Source organism: Budorcas taxicolor, chromosome 7 (genome assembly GCF_023091745.1).
Source record: "Budorcas taxicolor isolate Tak-1 chromosome 7, Takin1.1, whole genome shotgun sequence".
NCBI classification, from domain to species: Eukaryota; Metazoa; Chordata; class Mammalia; order Artiodactyla; family Bovidae; genus Budorcas; species Budorcas taxicolor.
Genome location: NC_068916.1, coordinates 59,067,150 through 59,089,002, shown reverse-complemented (window position 1 = coordinate 59,089,002; position 21,853 = coordinate 59,067,150). Strand labels below are relative to the sequence as shown.

At 37.2% G+C, this 21,853-nt stretch overlaps 1 protein-coding gene across 1 annotated transcript; it reads right to left on the bottom strand.

Annotated features, from left to right (window-relative positions):
• Positions 1-7,378: 7,378 nt before the first annotated feature.
• LOC128051693 (serine protease inhibitor Kazal-type 6-like) lies at positions 7,379-21,350 on the bottom strand. Its single transcript, XM_052644334.1, has 5 exons — positions 21,293-21,350; positions 18,314-18,336; positions 12,340-12,414; positions 8,934-9,049; positions 7,379-7,424 (listed from the first exon to the last, which is right to left on the bottom strand). The coding sequence occupies exons 1-5, from the start codon at positions 21,348-21,350 to the stop codon at positions 7,379-7,381; spliced, it is 318 nt and encodes a 105-aa protein (XP_052500294.1).
• Between the last annotated feature and the right edge of the window lie 503 nt (positions 21,351-21,853).

Genomic DNA, 21,853 nt, shown 5'->3' with positions numbered 1-21,853 from the left:
TGGGAAGATGCCCTGGAGAAGGATGGGAACCCACTCCAGTATTCTTCCCTAGAGAACCTCATGGACAGAAGAGACTGGAGGGCCACAGTCCATGGGGTCATAAAGAGTCAGACACATTCACATATTACGAATTATGGTAGATGTATGTCACCCTCTTTACGTAAGCCTTTTGAATTATGAATATTTCTATTTCTGATGTCTCCAAGTACATTTGACAACCCCTCTAATTTAACACATATATCCAAGTCACTCAAATTGCTATGCTTACATGAAAGGTAGTTTATGAACATGAGGTTGGCACAACCTTATTGAGTAAAGCCAGATTTTGAAACTCACTGGCTGTATGATCATGCCCTAATCATCTCTTTGTACTATAGGCTTCTCTTTTATAAAATGGGACTATAACTTGATAGCTGTTACTAACTTTAAATGCGATAATGATTGTGTGCTTATCACGGTGAACATGGGTAATAGTAAGTAGTTGATTAACCTTATTAGTGGTGAATTAGTTCAGTCTTTATCTTAGTTACTTTTTTCTCTGGCCTTTTGTTCCCTTTTGTTCCTCTTTTTATCTTAGTTTCATGTGTCTGAGTTTGTGTGTCTACTTCAAGAAACCTTTGCATTGGCACAGAAAAACCCCTATACCTGCCTCCTTCATTTAAGCCTAATTGTTGACAAAGAATGTCATATTTGCAAGGAATTTCACTTCAAAAGACCAGAAAGAAGAGAAAAGCTGAGGACGTGACCTGGCAACAGTTGGCACGGAAAAAGAAAAAAAAAACTTGCCTGAGGACAGTTAGTGGTTATGTTTATTATGACCCAGTTTTGACAAAGTTCCCATTTTTATCTGAAAGCATAATGATAGATATGGTTGTTCAGATCAAATGAATTGGTTTATAATGCTTTGAAGAGTACAAACTATACTTGAAACATTGTGTTCTTTCCTGGATCACAACAATGAGGAACATAAACAGAATTATTATGAGTATCTGCTCCTATTGGCAGAGTGTCTGTGTTTTAAAAGATCACTAAAAACAAAACAAAACAAAAAACAAAAAACTTTACAGAATTGTTTTAAACATAATAGCAATGTTAAAATAATTTTATGATGAACCCACCTTCTAGATTGAACCGTCAGTATTCACTGCACTTGTTTCATCCTATATGGATCCATTTATTCATTAATCCACCTTTAATGCAATTCACAGTAAATTGCAGATATCCATAGCCTTTGCTCTAAGAACTTCACTATGTATATTATAGCTTGCAGTGCATGTTTATACTTTTTGTTATGATATAAAATTTGCTAACTGTAAATTTTATGTAATTTTAAGATATAAGATATGCATGAATCTTTAGTGTGTATTCACTAGGCTTTAAAAAATGTATGCATCAACCGAACCCAGACTCCTATATTTTGAGTGTTTATTTTTATCTACGTGGCTTGCTTCTTCTAAGAAACATTATTGACTGGTCTCCTCTGGTTTGCTTTTTACATGCTTCCCTTTCATACCCAAAGAATAGCTCAGAACTAGATGAGAGATGGTATTTTGCTCACTTATTCACTTATGTCACTGGAAATAAGCCTGGAAATAAATAATAGCTTTAAGAGGTAGATAAGAATTTTGTATGAGGAATAAAGGGCAGGCAGAGTGACAGAAGAAGGCGTAAGAAGCTTTTCAGGCAGGAGAAAGTGAAGTGGTGGAAATGTAATTTTACGTGGACAGCCAACAGGAGTCTCAGCTGGCCGGAGGGGACAGTTCTAACAGGGGAAAGAAGGAGCGAGCTATATGGAAAGGTAGTACTTCCAAAAATGTGCGGTGATTCAGCTATCAAAATACACATAGCACTCTACATGTTGACATTAGAATAGCTAAATAACTTCAGGGATTAGAAACCAAAGAGGGCTTAATTTCTGTAATGAGCAGGGAATTTAGTATATGGATAAAAGTGACAGAAAAGAAAACCATGTGTATTTTCAAAAATGGTAAATGAATAGAAGATAGGCATTTTAAACTATTTATTTATTTTAATTTGAGGATAATTACTTTATTGTGATGGTTTTTGCCATGCATCAATATGAATCAGCCACAGGAATTCATGTGTCTCCTGCATCCTGAACCTCCCTCCCACCTCCCACCCAACCCTATCCTTCCAGGTTGTCACAGAGCATGGGCTTTGGGTGCCCTACTTCGTACATCAAACTTGCAGTGTTTATCTGTTTACATATGTCATGTATATGTTTCAGTGCTATTCTCTCAAATCATCCCACCCTCTCCTTCCACTGAGTCCAAGTCTGTTCTTTACGTCCGTGTCTCCTTTGTGGCCCTGCACATAGGATCATTTGTACCATCTTTCTAGATTCCATATATGTGTGTTAATAGATGGTATTTTCTTTCTCTTTCTGACTTACTTCACTCTGTATAATAGGCCCTAGGTTCATTCCCCTCATTAGAACTGCCTCAAATGTGTTCCTTTTTGTAGCTGAGTAATATTCACTTGTGGATATACACCACAACTTCCTTATCCATTCATCTGTCAATGGACATCTAGGTTGCTTCCATGTCCTAGCTATTGTAAATAGTGCGGCAGTGAACACTGAGGTACATGTGTGTTTTTCAGTTATGGTTTCCTCAGAGTATATGCCCAGGAGTGGGATTGCTGGGTCGTATGATAGTTTTATTCCTAGTGTTTTTTAAGGAACCTCTATAGGCATTTTTAAAACTGTGTAAATACTGAGAAAAAGAGCAAAGATGCCCTGACCATGGTTTATAAAGTTAGTGTAATGCTGAAATTGATGACAGAACATCAAAGTAGAAGCTACTGCTGTCAGTCTTCACAGTACATTTAGGAGGTAAGGACTAGTATCATCGTTTTACAGATGAGTAAACCACAATCTCATTTGTAAAGACCCTGATGCTGGGAAAGATTGAAGGCAGGAGGAGAAAGGGATGACAGAGCATGAGATGGTTGGATGGCATCACCAACTCAATGGGCATGAGTTTGAGTAAACACTGGGAGTTGGTGATGGACAAGGAGGCCTAGCATTCTGTGGTCCATGGGGTCACAAAGAGTTGGACACGACTGAGTGACTGAACTGCACTGGACTGAAACCACAGTCCAAATAAGCCAGATGACTTGTTCAAAAGCACATAGCTTATGTCACAGTCACGACTCATACTGTGGTCAGTATGATTCAAAGATCCCCCCTCTTACAATGGCCTTACTCTAATTTTGTATTATGTGGGTTTTTCCCCTTCCGCAAGAGGAATAATCTTTACCCATTGTTGTTTAGTCCCTAAGTTGTGTCCAGCTCTTTGCAACTCCATGGACTGCAGCACACCAGCATCCCCTATCCTCCACTATCTCCCAGAGTTTGTCAAACTCATGTCCATTGAGTAGATGATGCCTTCTCATCTTTTGCCGTCCCCTTTTCCCGCCTTCAATCTTTCCTAGCATCAGGGTCTTTTCTAATGAGTTGGCTCATCGCATCAGCTGGCCAAAGTGTTGGAGCTTCAGCATCTGTCTTTCCAATGAATTTTCAGTGTTGATTTCCTTTAGAATTGACTGGTTTGATCTCCTTAGTCCCAGAAACTCTCAAGAATCTTCCCCAGCATCACAACTCAAAAGCACAAATTCTTCAGCACTCAGCCTTCTTTAAGGTCCAACTCTCACATCCATACGTGACTACTGGAAAAACCATAGCTTTGGTTGTAGTGACCTTTGTCAGGACAGTAATGTCTCTGCTTTTGAATATGCTCTCTAGGTTTGTCATAGTCTTTCTTCCAAAGAGAAAACATCTTTTATTTTCATGGCTATAGTCCACAATGATTTTGGAGCCCAAGAAAATAAAATTTGTCACTGTTTCCACTTTTTCCCTTTCTCTTTGCTGTGAAGTGATGGAACTAGATGCCATGGCCATAGCTTTTTGAATATTGAGTTTCAAGCTAGATTTTTCCTCTCTAACCCTCATCAAGAGGTCCTTTAAATCTTCTTCACTTCCTGCCATTAGAGTAGTATCATCTGAGATTGTTGATACTTCTCCTGGCAATCTTGATTCCAGCTTGTGATTCATCCAACTTGGTATTTCACATAACAGACTCTACATAGAAGTTAAATAAGCTGGGTGACAATATACAGCTTTGTCATACCCCTTTCCCAATTTTGAGCCAGTCGGTTGTTCAATTGTTGCTTCCTGACATACTTGCAGGTTTCTCAGAAAACAGGTAAGGTGGTCTGATACTCCCATCTCTTCAAGAATTTTCCACAGTTTGCTGTGATCCACACAGTCAAAGGTTTTACTGTAGTCAGTGAAACAAAAGTAGATATTTTTTCTGTAATTGCCTTGCTTTCCCCATGATCCAACAAATGTTGGCAATTTGATCTCTGGTTCCTCTGGCTCTTCTAAACCCAGTTTGTACATCTGAAACTTCTTGGTTCATGTACGGTTGAAGCCTAGCTTGAAAGTTTTGAACATAACCTTACTAACATGAGAGATACGTACAATTCTACAGTAGTTTGAACATTCTTTGGCATTGCCCTTTCTTTGGGATTGGAATGAAGACTGACTTTTTCTATTCCTGTGGCCACTGCTGAGTTTTCCAAATTTGCTAACGTATTTAGTGCAGCACTTAATAACATCATTTTTAAAGATTTTAAATAGCTCTCCACTAGCTTTGTTCATTGTAATGCTTCCTAAGGCCCACTTGACCTCACACTCCAGGGTGTCCAGCTCTAGGTGAGTGACCATACCACCATGGTTATCCAGATCTTTAAGACCTATTTTGTATAGTTCTTCTGTGTATTCTTGCCACCTCTTCTTAATCTCTTCTGTTTCTTTTAGGTCCTTACCGTTTCTGTTCTTCATCATGCCCATCCTTGCATGACATGTTCCCTTGATAACTCTAATTTTCTTGAAGAGACTTGTAGTCTTTCCTATTTTATTGTTTTCCTCTGTTTCTCTGCATTGTTCTTTTAAGAAGGCCTTCTTATTTCTTCTTGCTATTCTCTGGAACTCTGCATTCAGTTGAGTATATCTTTCCCTTTCTCCCTTGCCTTTTGCTCTCTTCTTTACTCAGCTGTTTGTAAAGCCCTCAGACAATCACTTTGCCTTCTTGCATTTCTTTTTCTTTGGGATAGTTTTGGTGACTGCCTGAGTTGGGAAGATCTCCTGGAGTAGGAAATGGAAACCCACTCCTGTATTCTTGCCTGGAAAATTCCATGGACAGAGGAGTCTGCTGGGCTACAGTCCATGGAGTCGCAAAGCATCTGACACCACTGAGCCACTAAGCACACAGCACAGCATCTTTATTCATGGAAGAGTGCAAATCCCACACTTGACAAGAGTATAAGGTGTTTCTTTTTCCTAATTTTTCCTCAGCCTAATTCACCACCCTCCCCCTCAACCAGGCTCTTTACCTAAATATCAGATGCATCCCCCATTTTGGTTAGACCCTCTTCAATTATATACATGAAGAGTAACATCTATGTGCATAAGATATAATTGAGATTTTACAAATAGAAAAAAAAATGGTCTTAATGTTTTTAGTTAACATACTTTTATACATAAGAATAAAAGAAAAAAATCCTTCTGCCAGCAAACATTTCCTGGGTACCTACTGTGACTCAGGCTCTGTTCTGCATGCTTGGAATACAGTTATAAATGGGGATGACAAAGGAAGAAAAAAAATCTTGATTACAAAACTACATAGAGAAAACATTGACTATAAAGTTATGATTTAGGCTTACACCTCTCTGACCTTATCACCAGAAATTTGCCCTCGCACTCACCCCTCTTCCGTCACTGTTGCTTCCTTGCTGAACCCCGAACAAATCAGGTGTCCTTCAGACTAAAGGACTGTGTTCTAGCTTTTCCTTTTGCTGTTCCACAAGATACTTGTTTGGCCAACTCCCTCATCTCCATTTCTTCTAGTTAGAACTCTTCCAGTCATCTGACTTAGTATTGCAATTGGCTACTGTCTCTCCTTAAGTACTATTATGTTATTCATTTACTTATTATGATTATTTTTTGTCTGTTACCTCTTCCTGTGATATAAGCTTCATCAAGATAGGGGATTTTTGTTTGTTTGTGTGTTTCTTCCTTTCTCATCCCTATCCATAACTGTATTTTAAGCATGGAGACCAGAGCCTCCTTCAGAGTAGGCACCCAGTAAATATTTGCTGGCAGAGGGATGATCATCTAGTAAATATATCTGGAGTGGTCTTCTGTGTGAGTTCACCAGGAAGACGTTATCTGTAAATACATGCGATATTGAATTAGAGTACTGAAAGGGTAGTTTTTCAGTACTTCCAACTGGATGGCTCAGAATGAGATATTTATACATCTTGCTTGTCTTCCTAGGATTGAGCCAGCTATGTGGAGATGGAACTGGTTATCAAAAGAGCTATGTTTTAACCTTGGCTTTTCTATTAACTCGAGCTTTTTTTCTTTGGCAGTATAAGTAAGCTTTCTCTGAGCTTTTAGATTTCTCACATTTCATCCAACCCTCTCATTCCATGATTAACATCAGTTAATTTCATTCCTTAATGTACAGTTTTAGAGACTTTGCATCTATTCATTATTTATTGAACATATATTCACTTCTTTCTTCTAGATCCTTTGATGTTGCTGGGAAGCCAAATAAAGTCGGTCTTTATGAAGTATCTATTATGTAGTAATATCATCCATCATTCCCTAGAGATGAGAAAACTATGGTCCAGAGAGGATAAATGTTTTATTTTTATATAAAATATTTTTCCTGAAATTAGGAAGAAACTGTAATTTGTGATCTAAGACTTAAATCATAGATACTGTAAAATAATTATAGACATATGATCATCTCAGTAAAAGTTCCTTCATTATTTATACCGAAATTCCAAGAATAAAGAGAAAGAAGGACATGAATGTACCTATGGCTGATTCTTGTTGGTGTTTGACAGAAAACAACAAAATTCTGTAAAGCAATTATCCTTCAATTAAAAAATAAAGTGGAAAAAAAAAAGAGGAGGGAGGGGGTTTTCCTAGGTTCCCATGGTGACCACTGCATGGTTGATTTCCATCAGAAAAACAGGTCTTTTTATCCAAGTTTATGCCAGGTCAGTATCCTATATTGTATCTGTAGGTTTTGTTTTGTTTTTTTGATGACAAATTATAAAAAGAAAAAAAAAACTGATTTTACAGAATTTACTTTATTGTCAAGCGAATCAAGGGAAATATATACGGAATACCCTAAGCTCAAGGTAGAGTAGAAGGTGTGTCTTTATAAATTGAAGGGATTCGCTAGAGAAAAGTAAAGTAAAAGCAGAGGCAAGTAAAGAAATACGAGAGAGCTGGCAAGTCAGCTCTCTGAGTCAGCATTTTCAGCGTTCGGGTTCTGATTCAGCATTTTCCACGGTGCTTTAGGTTGATTTTCCCACCACTTTTCCTACAAAAAAGGAAGACAAATATATGCTCAGTGCAATTGCATTACTATCCATCACATAGGTTGGAAAAAGGTTTAACTGTCATAGAAACAATTGATTCACAGGTATCCATGTCTATGATTAGGTGTTAGTTAAATACACTTGGAGGTAACATCTGGCCTAATTGCAGAAAGTATGATTCTTAAACTTCAGAGTTTTACTAAGGTTTAGACCTTTTGGTTTTAACCAAAAGGTAAATATGTATACAGATGTGAAAGTGAATGGAGATAAAATTGCAGAGAGACTATACCGTCATAGATCTAACCTGATAGAAGATGTAAGAAGTTGAACCAAATATTCAGGCCTTTGGCATTTTTTAGCAGACATGTTTTCAGGCCCTCTCAGAAATATGGGCCCATTAAATCAAATCTCATCTTACCCTACTGCCCTTTTCCTGGGAAAATTTTCGTATTGATTTGTCAGATATATAGAAATATAGGCACATGTGTATTATTTATAGATTTAATATTAATATCATTCTACATGCTTAGCCTTGTTATTGATAGGGATTTATATATTCCCTGTGCCTAGGAATTTTATGGGTTAATGAAGGAAAGTTAAGGTATTCATAGAAGAAACTCTAATACAAGAAGATGATGACAGTGGTAGAAGACACTAGGAAGTGTGATCATTTTTATCTGGCTTAAATCCCCTGGCCTTTAGAGCAGTCAGACCAAAAGACTGATTAGTTGATGGAGTAAATATTTATTAAATATAAATTACATTTCATCAGGAATCTAACAGTCAACTACAATAATGTAGACTAAAATCTATAGCACTTGGTCTGTTTCTTATAAACATGTAAACTCAATAAATATTTTTCTTTGCTAGAATCTTCCTAATATAATTGGTACAATTTGTATAGTCTGGATAATAAAGGATAATCCTCTCTGTTGTTTATTGAAAGGCTATTTTCATCAGAATGAATGGAACTTATTGCCTTCAAAATGTATTATTTTTTATAAAATAAATATCAGAAAATAATTTGGATAATATTTTTATTGATAAATTTTCTCCTAAGTTTTTCATGTTTCTGATTTTGAGGAATTTTTTAACTTGACTACACTTCTAAAACTTTCTTTCATCTTTTCCAAAATTATAATAACAAACATAATTGTATGAAAATGATTGAAATTTTAATTAGAAATAAATGAAAAAATAACAAAATGTATCAAAATGCTTAAGACATAAAAAATTTTTTTTTAAAAATTACCTGAATCAAAAATACTAACAAATTGAAATACCTGAGATTATGTTTTTAGATAATTTAGAAACCTTCAGATAACTTTGGCGGTGGCGGGGGAGGGGTTGTTTTTGTTTCATTTGTTTTCAGCTCATCTGCCTGAAGCTTATTACTTCAGTTCCTATGGATTGGTATGAGTAGAATTTTCTAGAATATCTCAAGGAAAGTGTCAGAATCTTATTCTGGAAGTTTGTGTTTGCAAGGTAGGTTTGATGAATATGATACTTACAACACTGCCTTACAGAAGGCACATTTATTGCCATATGTCTGGCCATCAGAACCACAGTGGGGATTAGATTCCCGAGTACAGTAGACCTTGGGGTCCTTGAACTCATCACAGTCAACCTAGCAAAGTAAACGCAGTGACATTGATATTAGTGCATTCTGTCTAAGGGACTGTTCCTCAGAACAGAAGTTGTGGACAGTAAACTTAAAATTATACATATTATTGTATATAGTTGTGGTGTAAAGTTTTCTAAGTAAAAATAACTTTCTTTTTCTAACTAGAATATATTAAACATAATTAAGATTTTTTCTTTAAAGAACATATGTCTATAGTCACTGTATTCAGGGGTATGTTAATAATATAAGGCAGATGCTTATTTCTTACAGGATGAGTGAGACAAATGCTATGGGTATGATTTTATCCTCCAATGCTAATTTGCACCAATTGAGAGTAGTTTTGGGTCTTTAAATGGGGAGAGGGGCGGGGAAACAACTGTATTGGGATTCCCTGGTTGTCCAGTGGTTAGGGCTCCACATTTCCCCTCCAGCAGACACAGGTTCGATTCCTGGTCTGGGAACTAAGATCCCACATGCTGTATGCTGCAGACAAAAAAACAAGAAAATTTTTATTAGTGTAACTCCAAAAGCACTCCTCCTGAATTGCTTTAAAGTTATGGATGGTCACTGCAAGACGCTCCCAGGTGTTATTTGATAACTGGTCAGTTTTCCCGTGGCTGCTATATCAGTTTATTATCTCTTGAAAACAAAATTCTAATATCTTTACATTAACTTACTCTGCCCCAGAATCTGTAGAATTTGAACTTTTGTGCCTACTACAATAACTGAGTAATGACTGCCCTGAACTGTTCTGTTTTGAAGGATTCTGAGGTCGCATCTAGCCTTGGTGAGAAAACACACTGTGACCAATTAATAATTATCATCATGGGCTCTATAGAAGGAATGATTATGCTACTAATGTATCTCCTTAGTTACAGTGATATCTTGGAATTAGTCTGGAGTTTTAAGATTCTTTTCAATTCACTTTCAACTGAGTCAGTATTTGGTGTGCAGATAACACATGAGCCATTTTATTTCAGAGAACAGGCAATGTGCAGTAGGTAAAACTGAACTCCTTCAGATGGCAGCTATGTGGAATGAAGTGACATTTAAACATGAATAGAAGGACCATACTTTACCCCATCATAGTTTTATTAAAATAATACTCTTATGTTTATCAGTTGCTTCATAATCTCCAAGCTCTTCTCACATGGATCAACTCCATTGTCTCACAGTAAAGCTGAGATTCACATTGAACAATATAAAACATATTAGCCCATTTACAGACGTGAATATCAGTCCTTAGGAAATTAAGTGGCTTACCAGTGCCATACAACCAGAAGCACTGAGACCAGTGCTTGAACATACTTTTCATGGCTGACCCAGAATTTCTGGCAATATACAATTGTTGATTTCCAACAAATCTTCATTGAGAGAAATAAAGACCAACTGTCATGATATACCTTGACCTTGCTTATAGTCAGGCCATGTAGACTTTATTATAAAGTAACTTATTAGGGGACTGTATGGGCACAGGTAAGATGAATCATTTGTTTAAAGTATTAGCAAACCATTATATACTGACAAAGCCCCCTGAAACTTTGCACAAGGAGATGCCCAGCAAAAATGCCATACAACTGAGTTTTAAAAATATTATCACATATATCAGGTTTAACGTATCCAAAACTCTCGAATATAACTTTTTGTTGAAATTTGGCATCTTGTACTATTAAGATTGGGTAGTGTGATACTAACCAGTGATTTTCTTAGGGCTGGGTCAGATAGAAGATACCCAGGCTGCTTATCATCCTACATATAGGCCCACTTTCTCCTCTGCTCTTACAGATAACTCCATCTTCTCATACCACTTTCAGGAGAGTAATCTTTTCTTTAGGTCTCCAAATAGAAAATAAAAGCTGGAAAATCTTTAGGATATTATAAACCACAGAGTGTGTGTGTGTTACTCATTCAGTCATGTCTGACTCTGTGACTACATGAACTGTAGCCCACTAGGCTTTTCTGTCCATGGGGTTTTCCAAGCAAGAATACTGGAGTGGGTTGCCATTTCCTTCTCCAGGGGAACTTCCTGACCCAGGGATCGAACCTGCCACATTGCAGGCTGATTCTTTACTGTCTGAGCCACCAGGGAAACCATAGAATATTAAAAAACAAACAAAACAATGCATTTGTATTTATGTCACTAAAGTACACATTTGCAGTTGTGTGTGTGAGTCAAGAAAATTCTTTAAACCACAGAATCATCATGTTTTCTTTTATTTCACATAGATCTAATGGGTAACTAGTATTTAGAGAACACAGTGCTTGGTGCTGGTGATATAAGAAGGAAGCAGTTATAAATATATCAATAAGCTCACCATCTTATCTGCATTAGGGAATCAGAGAAGGGCAGATAATTACAGCACTGTGTGTCATAAAGGCCACAATGGGACAAATACAGGCAATGTGGAAACTGAGAAAAAGGGCATCTCAGTCAGAGATATGTGTCTCCCTACAGGTTCTAAATATTTTCATTGTCAACTTCTTTGCTGTAAACATCTTTGCCACAGACACTTTCATGGATAGCTAATCGACCATAAAGCAATTTTTCCATAAAAGATAAAATTACTAAAAATAAAAGAGAGACATTAATGACAATATAATGAAATTTATTTTTCATAGCAAAATTAAAAAGACTTTATTGCAAAATATAGCATATTTGAATGCACTTAAAATGTGTGTGGATTCATGGCCATATTGCACAAATACCTAATTTAATTTTATGGGTTGTTCCTAAGCACCTGCCTTCAACATCTTTAGTTCATAGTATTACACCTTTTTCTGCTAATTTGTTTCCTCATTTGGCATCACACTTTTTTACTAAAATTTCTGCCTTCATTAAGAGTGGTATTGTTTTCTAAATACTAGGATACATATTTGTAACTATTTGTTTTACTTTGTAAAGCTTTTACACTGTTGTTTGTTCCCGGTGTAGTGCCAAATAAGTATTACCACCATATTTTCTGCCAAGCCCATATGTGAAGTTTTTATTAGCCATTATTTTAAAACTGCCAGGGTGCTCCTCACTATCCAGGCCATTATATGGGCCAAGATTTATATAATATAAAAATGGGAATACTGTATCAATGGAGAAATGAAACCTAACTGTCAACCACTGAAAGCTGAAATAACCCAAGCCATCAACCGGTTTATCTTTTGTGGCAAAATTGCCTTACAGCTAATTAGTTACACAAGGACTGAAACACCTGTGGCAAAGATGTTTACAACAAAGCAGCATATGGGGAAGATGCCGAACGTGGCCTCTCAGATCAGGTAAAGAAAAGAAAGTCTCTTACTTGAAAGAGACGCCTCCTTAAGCCACCTTTTCTTGGCATCCAGCCCTCTGATCTTGTGTTGCAGCCTCTTTTGTCCTTCAGAAAGCAACATGGAAGTGGCACTTGGAGAGGTTCTTTGCTTTGAGAATTTCTAGATCTCTCCCTCCCTCCCTAAACCCACCTGACCCTTCCATCACCCCTGGGAATAGGAGTAGGAAAAGCAAAGGATTTCAGTGAATAAAACCAAATCAACTAACTGGTATATTACCAAGCCTCCTTAAATTAACATAGGTACACGAATCTACACGTAAATTGCAGTGGCTTCCCATGATCCCTGAAGTAAGCTCAGGAATCATGTTATAGAGCTTTTTCTGCCACTTGCCATTGGGCAGTTGTGTTATCTTGGACAAAGTACTCAACATCTGTGCCTCAATTTTTTTAACCAAAAATTTAAAAACAAAACCCCAAAATACAGTTGTCATGCCTCATTCCCAGGGTTTTTATAACAATCAAATGTAGTCACCTTAAGAGTTGTAGAAAGTCAGTGTGAAATTGTCCTGAAGGAGTAGTGTAGAAAATAAGCCTCTCATTGTAGGCCTGCACTAACTGTATTTCTCATCACATTCCGAAAGGCTTTGTAACTCATAAAGAATGCTAAGTGTCATGAGACTAGAAAACCCCGAAGGATGCTCCAGCTTTGATAATCCAAAATGTAGCTGTGACTTCTTATGGTGGAATAGCGTAGTAAAGCTGGGTCCTTAGTTCTTCAGTTTGGTGGGAGAAATAACAACTATTGTTCAAATGCTTCCTCCTCCATGTCTAAAGGATACTCTTCACTCACTTGTAAAAATTGTAGCGTGGTGACTAGGGACAGAAAAGAACCACCCTCAGAGAATTCCAGAGATTTGTTTTTTTTCAGTCACTCAGTTGTGTCTGACTCTTTGCGACCCCATGGACTGCAACACACCAGGCTTCCCTATCCTTCACCATCTCCTGGAGCTTGCTCAAATTCATGTCCATTGAGTCAGTGATGCCATCCAACCATCTCGTCCTCTGTTGTCCCCTTCTCCTCCTGCCTTCAATCTTTCCCAGGATCAGGGTCTTTTCCAGTGAGCCAGCTGTTCACATCAGGGGGCCAACGGCTCAGAATGTGGCCTTTGCAGAATGCCCATACAGAGCCAGCCAGAAATCCCTGCTCTGAGGCAGAGAGCCAGGCTGGTTGCTGTTATTGTTCACTCACTGTCATGTCTGACTCTGCAACCCCATGGACTGTAGCATGCCAGGCTCCCCTGTCTTCCACTATCTCCTGGAGTTGGCTAGAATTCATCTCCATTGAGTCAATGATGCTATGTAACCATCTCATCCTCTGCTTTCCCATTTTCCTTTTGCCTTCAATCTTTCCCAGCTTCAGGATCTTTTCGGGTGAGTCAGTTCTTTGCATCAGTATTGGAGCTTCAGCAACAGTTCTTCCAATGAGTATTCAGGGTTTATTTCCTTTCAGATTGACTGTTGTGATCTCCTTGCAGTCCAAAAGACTCTGAAGAGCCTTCTCCAGCACCATAATTTGAAAGTGTCAGTTTTTCAGCGCTCTGCCTTCTTTATGGTCTAACTCTCACATCCATACATGACTATTGGAAAAACCATAGTTTTGACTATACAGACCTTTGTCAGCAATGTGATGCCTCTGCTTTTTAACATGCTGTCTCGGTTTGTCATAGCTTTCTTTCCAAGGAGCAGGCATCTTTTAACTCCATGGCTGTAGTCACCATCTACAGTGATTTTGGAGCCCAAGAAAATAAAATCTGTCACTGCTTCCCCCTTTTTCCCCTCTATTTGCCATGAAGTTGATGGAACTGGATGCCATGATCTTAGTTTTTGGAATGTTGAGTTTCAATATTTTAATTCTAAAAAAAATCCAGTGAAAATTTGCAGACACACACACTCCCCTAGGATGTAAGACTTCATTTCTTCTCTTTACTGAAAAATACTACCTTTGTGGGTAAATTAGCCCCTTTCTTTCCCAGCCCTCTTTAATACCAGTTTTCCTAACCCCTCTCTAACTTGACTTCTACTTCCCCTGTTTTAATAGTGCTTGCATACAACCAAAGCTGCTCTACAAATGACATCTTTCAGGATCCATTGGATATTTATAAAATGCTCATGATTTCTTTATGATATGTGCTATTCTTGACTACCCCCACCTTTTCAAAACTCCTTTCTGATTCATATATGTCAGTACCCCCAGTTTTCCAGCTATTTCTTCTCTTTTTTATTATCTTTTCTAGCTTCCTTCTGAATATTAATTATATGCATTTTCAAGAAAACTTTATATACTTGATTTTCTCTGAGAACATGTTATTTCCCCAGATGATACTAATGAGTCCTAGACTTTTTTTCTTGTCTTCAAAATTTCAGTGTCTAGTTTCCACTTGTCAAAAATACACAAGATACCTTTAGTCAACAGTTTGAGTCATACTTAATATTCATTTATGTCCAAAATAGAACTCTGTATTTTTCCGTCTAAATTAGTTTTGCATTCTAATTTTTCCACTCTCCATCACAGCTGCTTCTGCTAAGTCACTTCAGTTGTGTCCGACTCTTTGTGACCCCATAGATGGCAGCCCGCCAGGCTCCCCCATCTCTGGGATTCTCCAGGCAAGGACACTGGAGTGGGTTGCCATTTCCTTCTCCAATGCATGAAAGTGAAAAGTGAAAGTGAAGTCGCTCAGTTGTGTCCGACTCTCAGCAACCCCATGGACTGCAGCCTTCCAGGCAGGAGTACTGGAGTAGGGTGCCATTGCCTTCTCCACTCCATCAGAGCACCATTCTTCAAATCCCTCAACCTACCCTCAGATTAAAACATCATCATTTCTATCCCTCAGGGATAGGAAGGGAACAAGTGTTCCTTTCATGTATTTCTTTATCTTAAGATACCTCTTCACCAGTTTCAGATTTACTACCTATACCCATCCTCAGCATTTCTGACCTGAAGCTTGTATACTGAATTTTGCTCTCTTTGCCTCCATTTCCTTCAAGTTTCCAAATCCCTTAACACACAGAGATAAGTCGTCTTACTTGAAAGTACTGTTTCCATTCTTTAGGACATGAGGCTAGTGAACACTATTCTGTATTTGTTAGATAATTACACTGCTCGAAGCACTTTCCCATGAACTGCATAACTGCTTTCTGTTGCTGGTTAGAGGTAGCATGGAGCTATGGGAATATCCTGAGATGATGACTGCGCAGCTTTACTGCTGTTGGTAAACTTGACTCAGTGAGGTCCTCTTTCTGAGGGCTTGGTTTTCCTCTGTAGCTAAGTTGTTGAGGCTGACTAACATCTCCAAATTGTATTAATGTTTAAGTATTCTGTCAGTATAATAGTTATAAGTGAATTCAAGGTTATTAGGAAGCATGAACAACACCATTTTCTAGTGAAGAGCACTGTTTTACTAACTGTATTAAAATTTGCCATGTGTTTATCTTGAAGTACAACAAAACTAAATTTAGATATTCCTAAGACTATTATAAAAGAAAACATTTGCCTATTATTGTTTTTGAGGGATTTGTTAATCCCAGTCATAAATATTCATTTAAACATGTCTTTAAGTATATGGTTCCAAATACACAGCCTGATAGAGAAAATAAGAAAAATAAAGATAGTGTAGGAAGTGATTCTAATAATAATTTATCCAGGTTAAATGGACTATCTGTATTCTGAGATTATGACTTTCAAGCATTTGTTATTAATATTATACTACAATTTCTGAAATGAAGGGTGGTGATGGTAAATAATAGCTTTATCCTTAAGTTATTTTTATTTTACTATTTATGTTTTTTAATGTTCTTACTTGGCAGATTAAAGATTTGGTAGCATATTAGTCATTTACATTTACGGGGAAATTTTTACAGGACCATGAATTTCAAGTCTTAGAACATACTTTTTGTTTAGCTCAAATAATATTTTTGAAAGAATGAGAACCTTTTACAGATCTATAATTAAGACTGCTAGCTATAATCTCCCATCAGATGCTTCATAATGAAAAGACTTCTTCGCATGAAAAGAATGACTTGGGTGTTGGAAAAAAATTGTTCTTCCTTTGTCTTGGCTGGATCAAAATTAGGCAGGCAACCTCCTAAGGTTAGCTTCAACTTCTTCTGCCTGGCTTTGGGACTGTCACCCTCTTTCCAGACTTGCAGAAGAGAAAGTGTAGCCTTGATACCATCCAAAAGGTGACAACTTCTTTGCCATTTATATTTGAATGGAAGAGAGACAGCAGTCTTGGCAAGGCATGTTTAGGTCACACTGATTCAGATATCTCAGGCCAGAAGGGCTTTAGCGATCATTGAATCCAAGTCTTCATTTTAGAGATGTGGAAACAAAGGCAATGAGAAGGGAAAGAGACATCCTTCAAATTACACAGGCAGTAAATATTCAAACTGGGACTCATCTGTATTGTCTCCAACATACTGGAGCACTCCAAAATCAGTGCATTCCAGTGCTAGATTCCTAGAATATAGATCCAAAGCCTCTTATCTGAGATTATTATTCAGTAAGTCTGGCCTGGTCTCTGAGGATCTACATGTTGAGTGAGCATCTGCAGGGATCCTAAAGCAAGCAGAATATAAGACGTAGACTCATCTAGAGGAATAGAATCAGTAGAATATTTTAAATGAACTTTAGAAACCACTAAAAATCTGTGAAACATTAAAGATCTGGGAAGTAAGAGCCCAAAGAAGGGAAGTAACTTTTGTGTTAATGAGAAAACCAGGATTAAAGTCTATATTGTAAAAACCTATGTGTAATGGTCTTAATCATATACTACCTAATAAGGTATAAAATATATTGGCTGGATCTTATGTCTTATTCTGTTTGCTTCTTTTGATATATAACATAGACTGTACTGACATAACTTTAAATATAAGAAGAAATCAATTTTAAGATGTACAATTATGTATATCAGTATAAACACACATATGCACACACACAGAAACACACACACAGGCAGTTAGTTATAAGGTGTCATTCATTTTAAGACACATCCCAGTTTCTGAGATACTAAAATTTGGGAGGAAAATGTCTTATGCAATGTAGTAGATATATTAAGGTTGGAAAATATTTTTCAGCTTCTCTGCCAACTCCCGATTAGCTGGCAGTACTGTCTGGAAACTTTTGATGCCAAGGGTTCTTGGGCACAGCAAGGCAAACAACAACCAATGCCAAGGTCAAGTATTACTGTTCAGTATGGACATATGGGTGTGATTGGCAGGGCAAATACCTCTTGTTTGTGTTGTCTATTTGATAGCTAGGACAAAAAAACTGGTAAAAAGTTGGTGGATTAATTTGGAACATGCCAGTCCAAACAATAAAGATAATTTGTGCCTTTTCCACTTTTTTACCCAAATTGTATTTAAATTTGATTGAACCAGTCTGTGTCTACTCAATACAGAACACTAAACAAATTGTCTGCTCTTGGTTGCCTTACTTCTAAAAGAAAATAATAATCTCTGTTCTAACTCTTTCAAAAGATCGTTATTAATCAATAACTAATCCTTTCATAGTTTATGTAACTACACATAGTTTACCAAATGATCCCACATAGTTTATGTAATTTAAATCTGATTCTGTGAGGTAAATGATAATATCCCTTTTCAATAGGTGCGGAAATTGTAGCTCAGAAAAGCTGAGTAACTTGCCCAAGATTACACAATGAAATCAGTGAAAGAGCATGAATGTTACCACAAATTCATTCTCTTTTTATTTGTATTCATTTAATTTTAACAAAATCTGAGAGTGGGTGTCTAGGCCCTTTTAAACTGAAACCAGTATTCTCATAACGAGATTATAGTGAGAAAACTAAGAACTTCTGCTGTTTTCTGCATCTGTCCTACTTGTCCATTTCTTTGCTCGTTTACCCATAGACAGACCTCGTTGGTCAGGGAGTACCAGCTAAGAGCCACCGAGGTTGGAAGAATAAATAAAATTATGTACACTGACCTGAGCTCCTTGACTGAAGACACCTGAAAAAAAAGAAAAAAACGCATGAAATCCAAACACTGTAATTTTTGCGGGGATGGGATTTGCAATATTAGGTAATCCCAAAGCCTAAAATGGTACTTGTACTTGGTTCTTGGTCATCTCAACGAGTCATGGCTTGGTTACTTTACATTTTTATACCTGCTCTCTTCTTAGGGAGCAGTAGAAACTTGGAAAGTGATGTGTGGAGATGGACCATGATGGTGTAATATTTCTGGGAGGGTGGGGTGGAGTGAGAAAAACAGTTTAAGGATCTGGAGATTCATCTTGCTGTCCTGGCCCTGTCACTCATTCACTGTGGAAATGATTTATCATCTCTGGCCTCGCTTGGGAGAAGTTGGGTTGGAAAGTTGACTCTAACTCTGCCATTCCCAAGTTTCCTAATGCTTCTGGTCCCTCCCCCCAAAGCATTTGTCTCGGGAAGTTGAAGGTAGGGATTGGATTTGTTGTCTGTTCTTTGAGCCTGAAATTGTTCTTCTGCCTTCTGTGTTCAGCTGTAAAGACTCGGCTCAAATTTAGACTGGCAAGAACAAACTCATTTTCTATGACTCATTTTTCCTGCTACATCTCTCTATATTCCTGAAAGATTGTATTTCAAAAATGCAATCTTGCTTCTCTCTCTTTCCTTCCGTCTTTACAATTTAATATGTAATTTTAGGTTGTGACTAATTAGCACAGTGTTTTAAAAATACTGTAATAATAAAAGTCTTAAGTTCAGTCCTGATATGAGCTGCTGAATTTTGATCTCTGGCCTTTTCTGTAGAACTCCTAATACTAGCAGTACCCCCTTACATGTAAGTCCACAGCCACCTCAGAGACAGGAAGTGTGGCCAGTATTTATGGGAAGACAACTGGAAATACTTCAAAGTATATTCTCTGTTAACAGAGATAAGGAGAGAGTAAAGCTTTTAAATTTGAAAGAAAGTTAGTGATGAACTACTGTAGTGATTACCAACCATGCTGAAATGATATGACTGATTATTAAATATATAGACTCTCAGGACAACCACTTGAAAAATTCCATTATATGAGACCAAATAGGGTCTGGAAGTCAATAGTTTTTGTTAACTACTCACAAATAATTGTTTTGACCAGGGAAGACTCACTGTTAAAATTTTCAGCCATTTTCCCACTGTACAAATCACCATCTTACATGTAGGAAATGTCAAAGTGGAAGCTAGGTTAATATAAACAATGACTGAGCCAAACTAGTACTTGTATTTTTAAAATTTAGTGATGGCAATATTAATAGACATTTTTCAAGCACTTACTATGTTCTACTATGTTAAATGTTTTATATGCATTTTCTCATTTAACTCCCCAGGGCTAGTCCTTTTATATCCATATTTTGCAGATGAGGAAAATGAGACTCAGAAAGGTCACACAGCTATAAAATGGAAATGCCAGGACTGAAATTTATTCCTCTTGGTCTCAACATTAAAGCTCCTGGGCACTGTGCCTTCCCAAATGTCCTCATGTCTATCAGGAACCTTGTTCTAGTATTAGTATTTGTTTGTATTAGTCAACCAGATCCAATTAGCCTTTGTAAAAAAACAAAGCAATAAGAAGTTATTAATTATTTAGACAGTTTTTGCAAGTAGATTTTAATATAGTCAAATCTGTTTGTACACCATCTCAGCAGTTAACTGATCCACTTACTTGAGTTACTTGGCTTTACTAGTCACAATTACTTCATAATATTACAGAAACCCTTTTTTCATTTTTTTATAATTCTGAATATATTTGCTTATGAAAATATGATCAGTTCCCTGTGAACAACAACTTCTTCATCTGCTCAATTTCATTGAAAAACTGTTGTTTTTACACGTTTGGGCATCTACAATCTCTGATAGCAGGCAAATTCAACTACTTTTATCATAGAAAATGATACACCAGATCTGCAGATTCCTAGGACTCAGTCTCAAGTCCAGCATTCTAAGAATGAAAGACTCTCTCAGTGAATTGACCTATTTCTTTAGTTGACACAGGCTGTTGGTGGATGTAACGAACCTAGGTTTTGGGTCCAAAGACTCTAGTGTGTATTTTGTCCACTACAAAGGCACAGAGTAGAATAATAAAGAAAGAAAAAAAAATAGATACAGTGGCCTTGTTCATTCACATGGATGATGATATGATGAAAGGCATCAGATTGAAGTACAGTTGTCCTTTGAATAATCAGAATTGATAGAGTATATGACTGCTGCTCATTAATGTGGCCAAAGATACTCCCCTACTTCAAGAGTTGTTTAGTTCACCAATAACATATGTTTATGCATCCTAAGGTTCAGTGATTTTTTTCTGATGGTTCTCTGAGTTTTCTGTTTTCTGCTTGTTTCAGTTTCAATTATTTGAGTCCTAATTATAAGAATAATGAGGACTGAAAAGCTTAGCTTCGTCTTGGAAAGCCAAGCTAATATTTAAAATAGTTATCAATTCTCCATACTATTCCTTTGGAACACACACCTGTGATGTCTAGGAGACCTAGATTCAAATTCCAGATTCTGCTGACTAGTTCAATTCAGTCACTCAGTCGTGTCTGACTCTGGGATGCCGTGAACCACGGTATGACAGGCTTCCCTGTCCATCACCGACTCCGGGAGCTTGCTCAAACTCAGTTACAAGTCCTTAAAATTTTCTTAACTGTTTTGTGCTACAGTTTTCTTATATACGGAATGTGTCTATGAATACCTTGTTATGTGTGTTGCAGATAATGCATAAAAGCCCTGAGTACCTGCCTAGAATATAGTGTATGCTCAACAGATGAAAGTTATTTCATTATTACCATCACCCATTTTCATTATTGCAGTCATTATGATAATCTCTCAGAATTGATCTTTTGTATTAAAATTATTAGGATTTTGAAATATGGTGGACAAATACACTTGTCGTTTCCAGTTCAATGTAAATATTGGATTTTAACTTTAAGAAAAAAAAACTCACCTGAGAAAAAGCAGAAAAGAGCCAGGAAGAGGAGCAGAAAGACACCTGATGTTTTCATGGTGCCAGTTAGCTCACTCAGATCAAGGCTGCTTTGTCCGGCTCAGGTTCTCTGTCAAGACAGTTCCCAGAGCTCTGAAACACACACTAAGACATATATATAGACATGATAAAGGGAGCTGGGATCTCCACCTTCTTTATAAACTCACATTCTGAAACCATCTGCAGTCCTATATAGGCATTTATTGGAACTGTCACCAATTTAAAGAAATGCTTCATGCTCCCCATCAATCTTAAAAATTAGAACAATTATATGAGTCGTACCTTAGATCTTACCTTAGATCTTATTAATAGAGGATGTCATTTTCCACCAGTAATCTGTGTTTTCCTAACCGTCAATACATCCTCCCTACCCTTCCCTTTAAGGTTTCACTGTATGAAAAGGGTGACTCACTGGTGGAGCCCTACTTGATGCTGTGTCTCTTTCAGACAGGTCCTGCATGTCTGTGATCCCAATGAGTCACCACCAGAAAATGGAATCTCGGGTGTAACTTGGATTTTCAG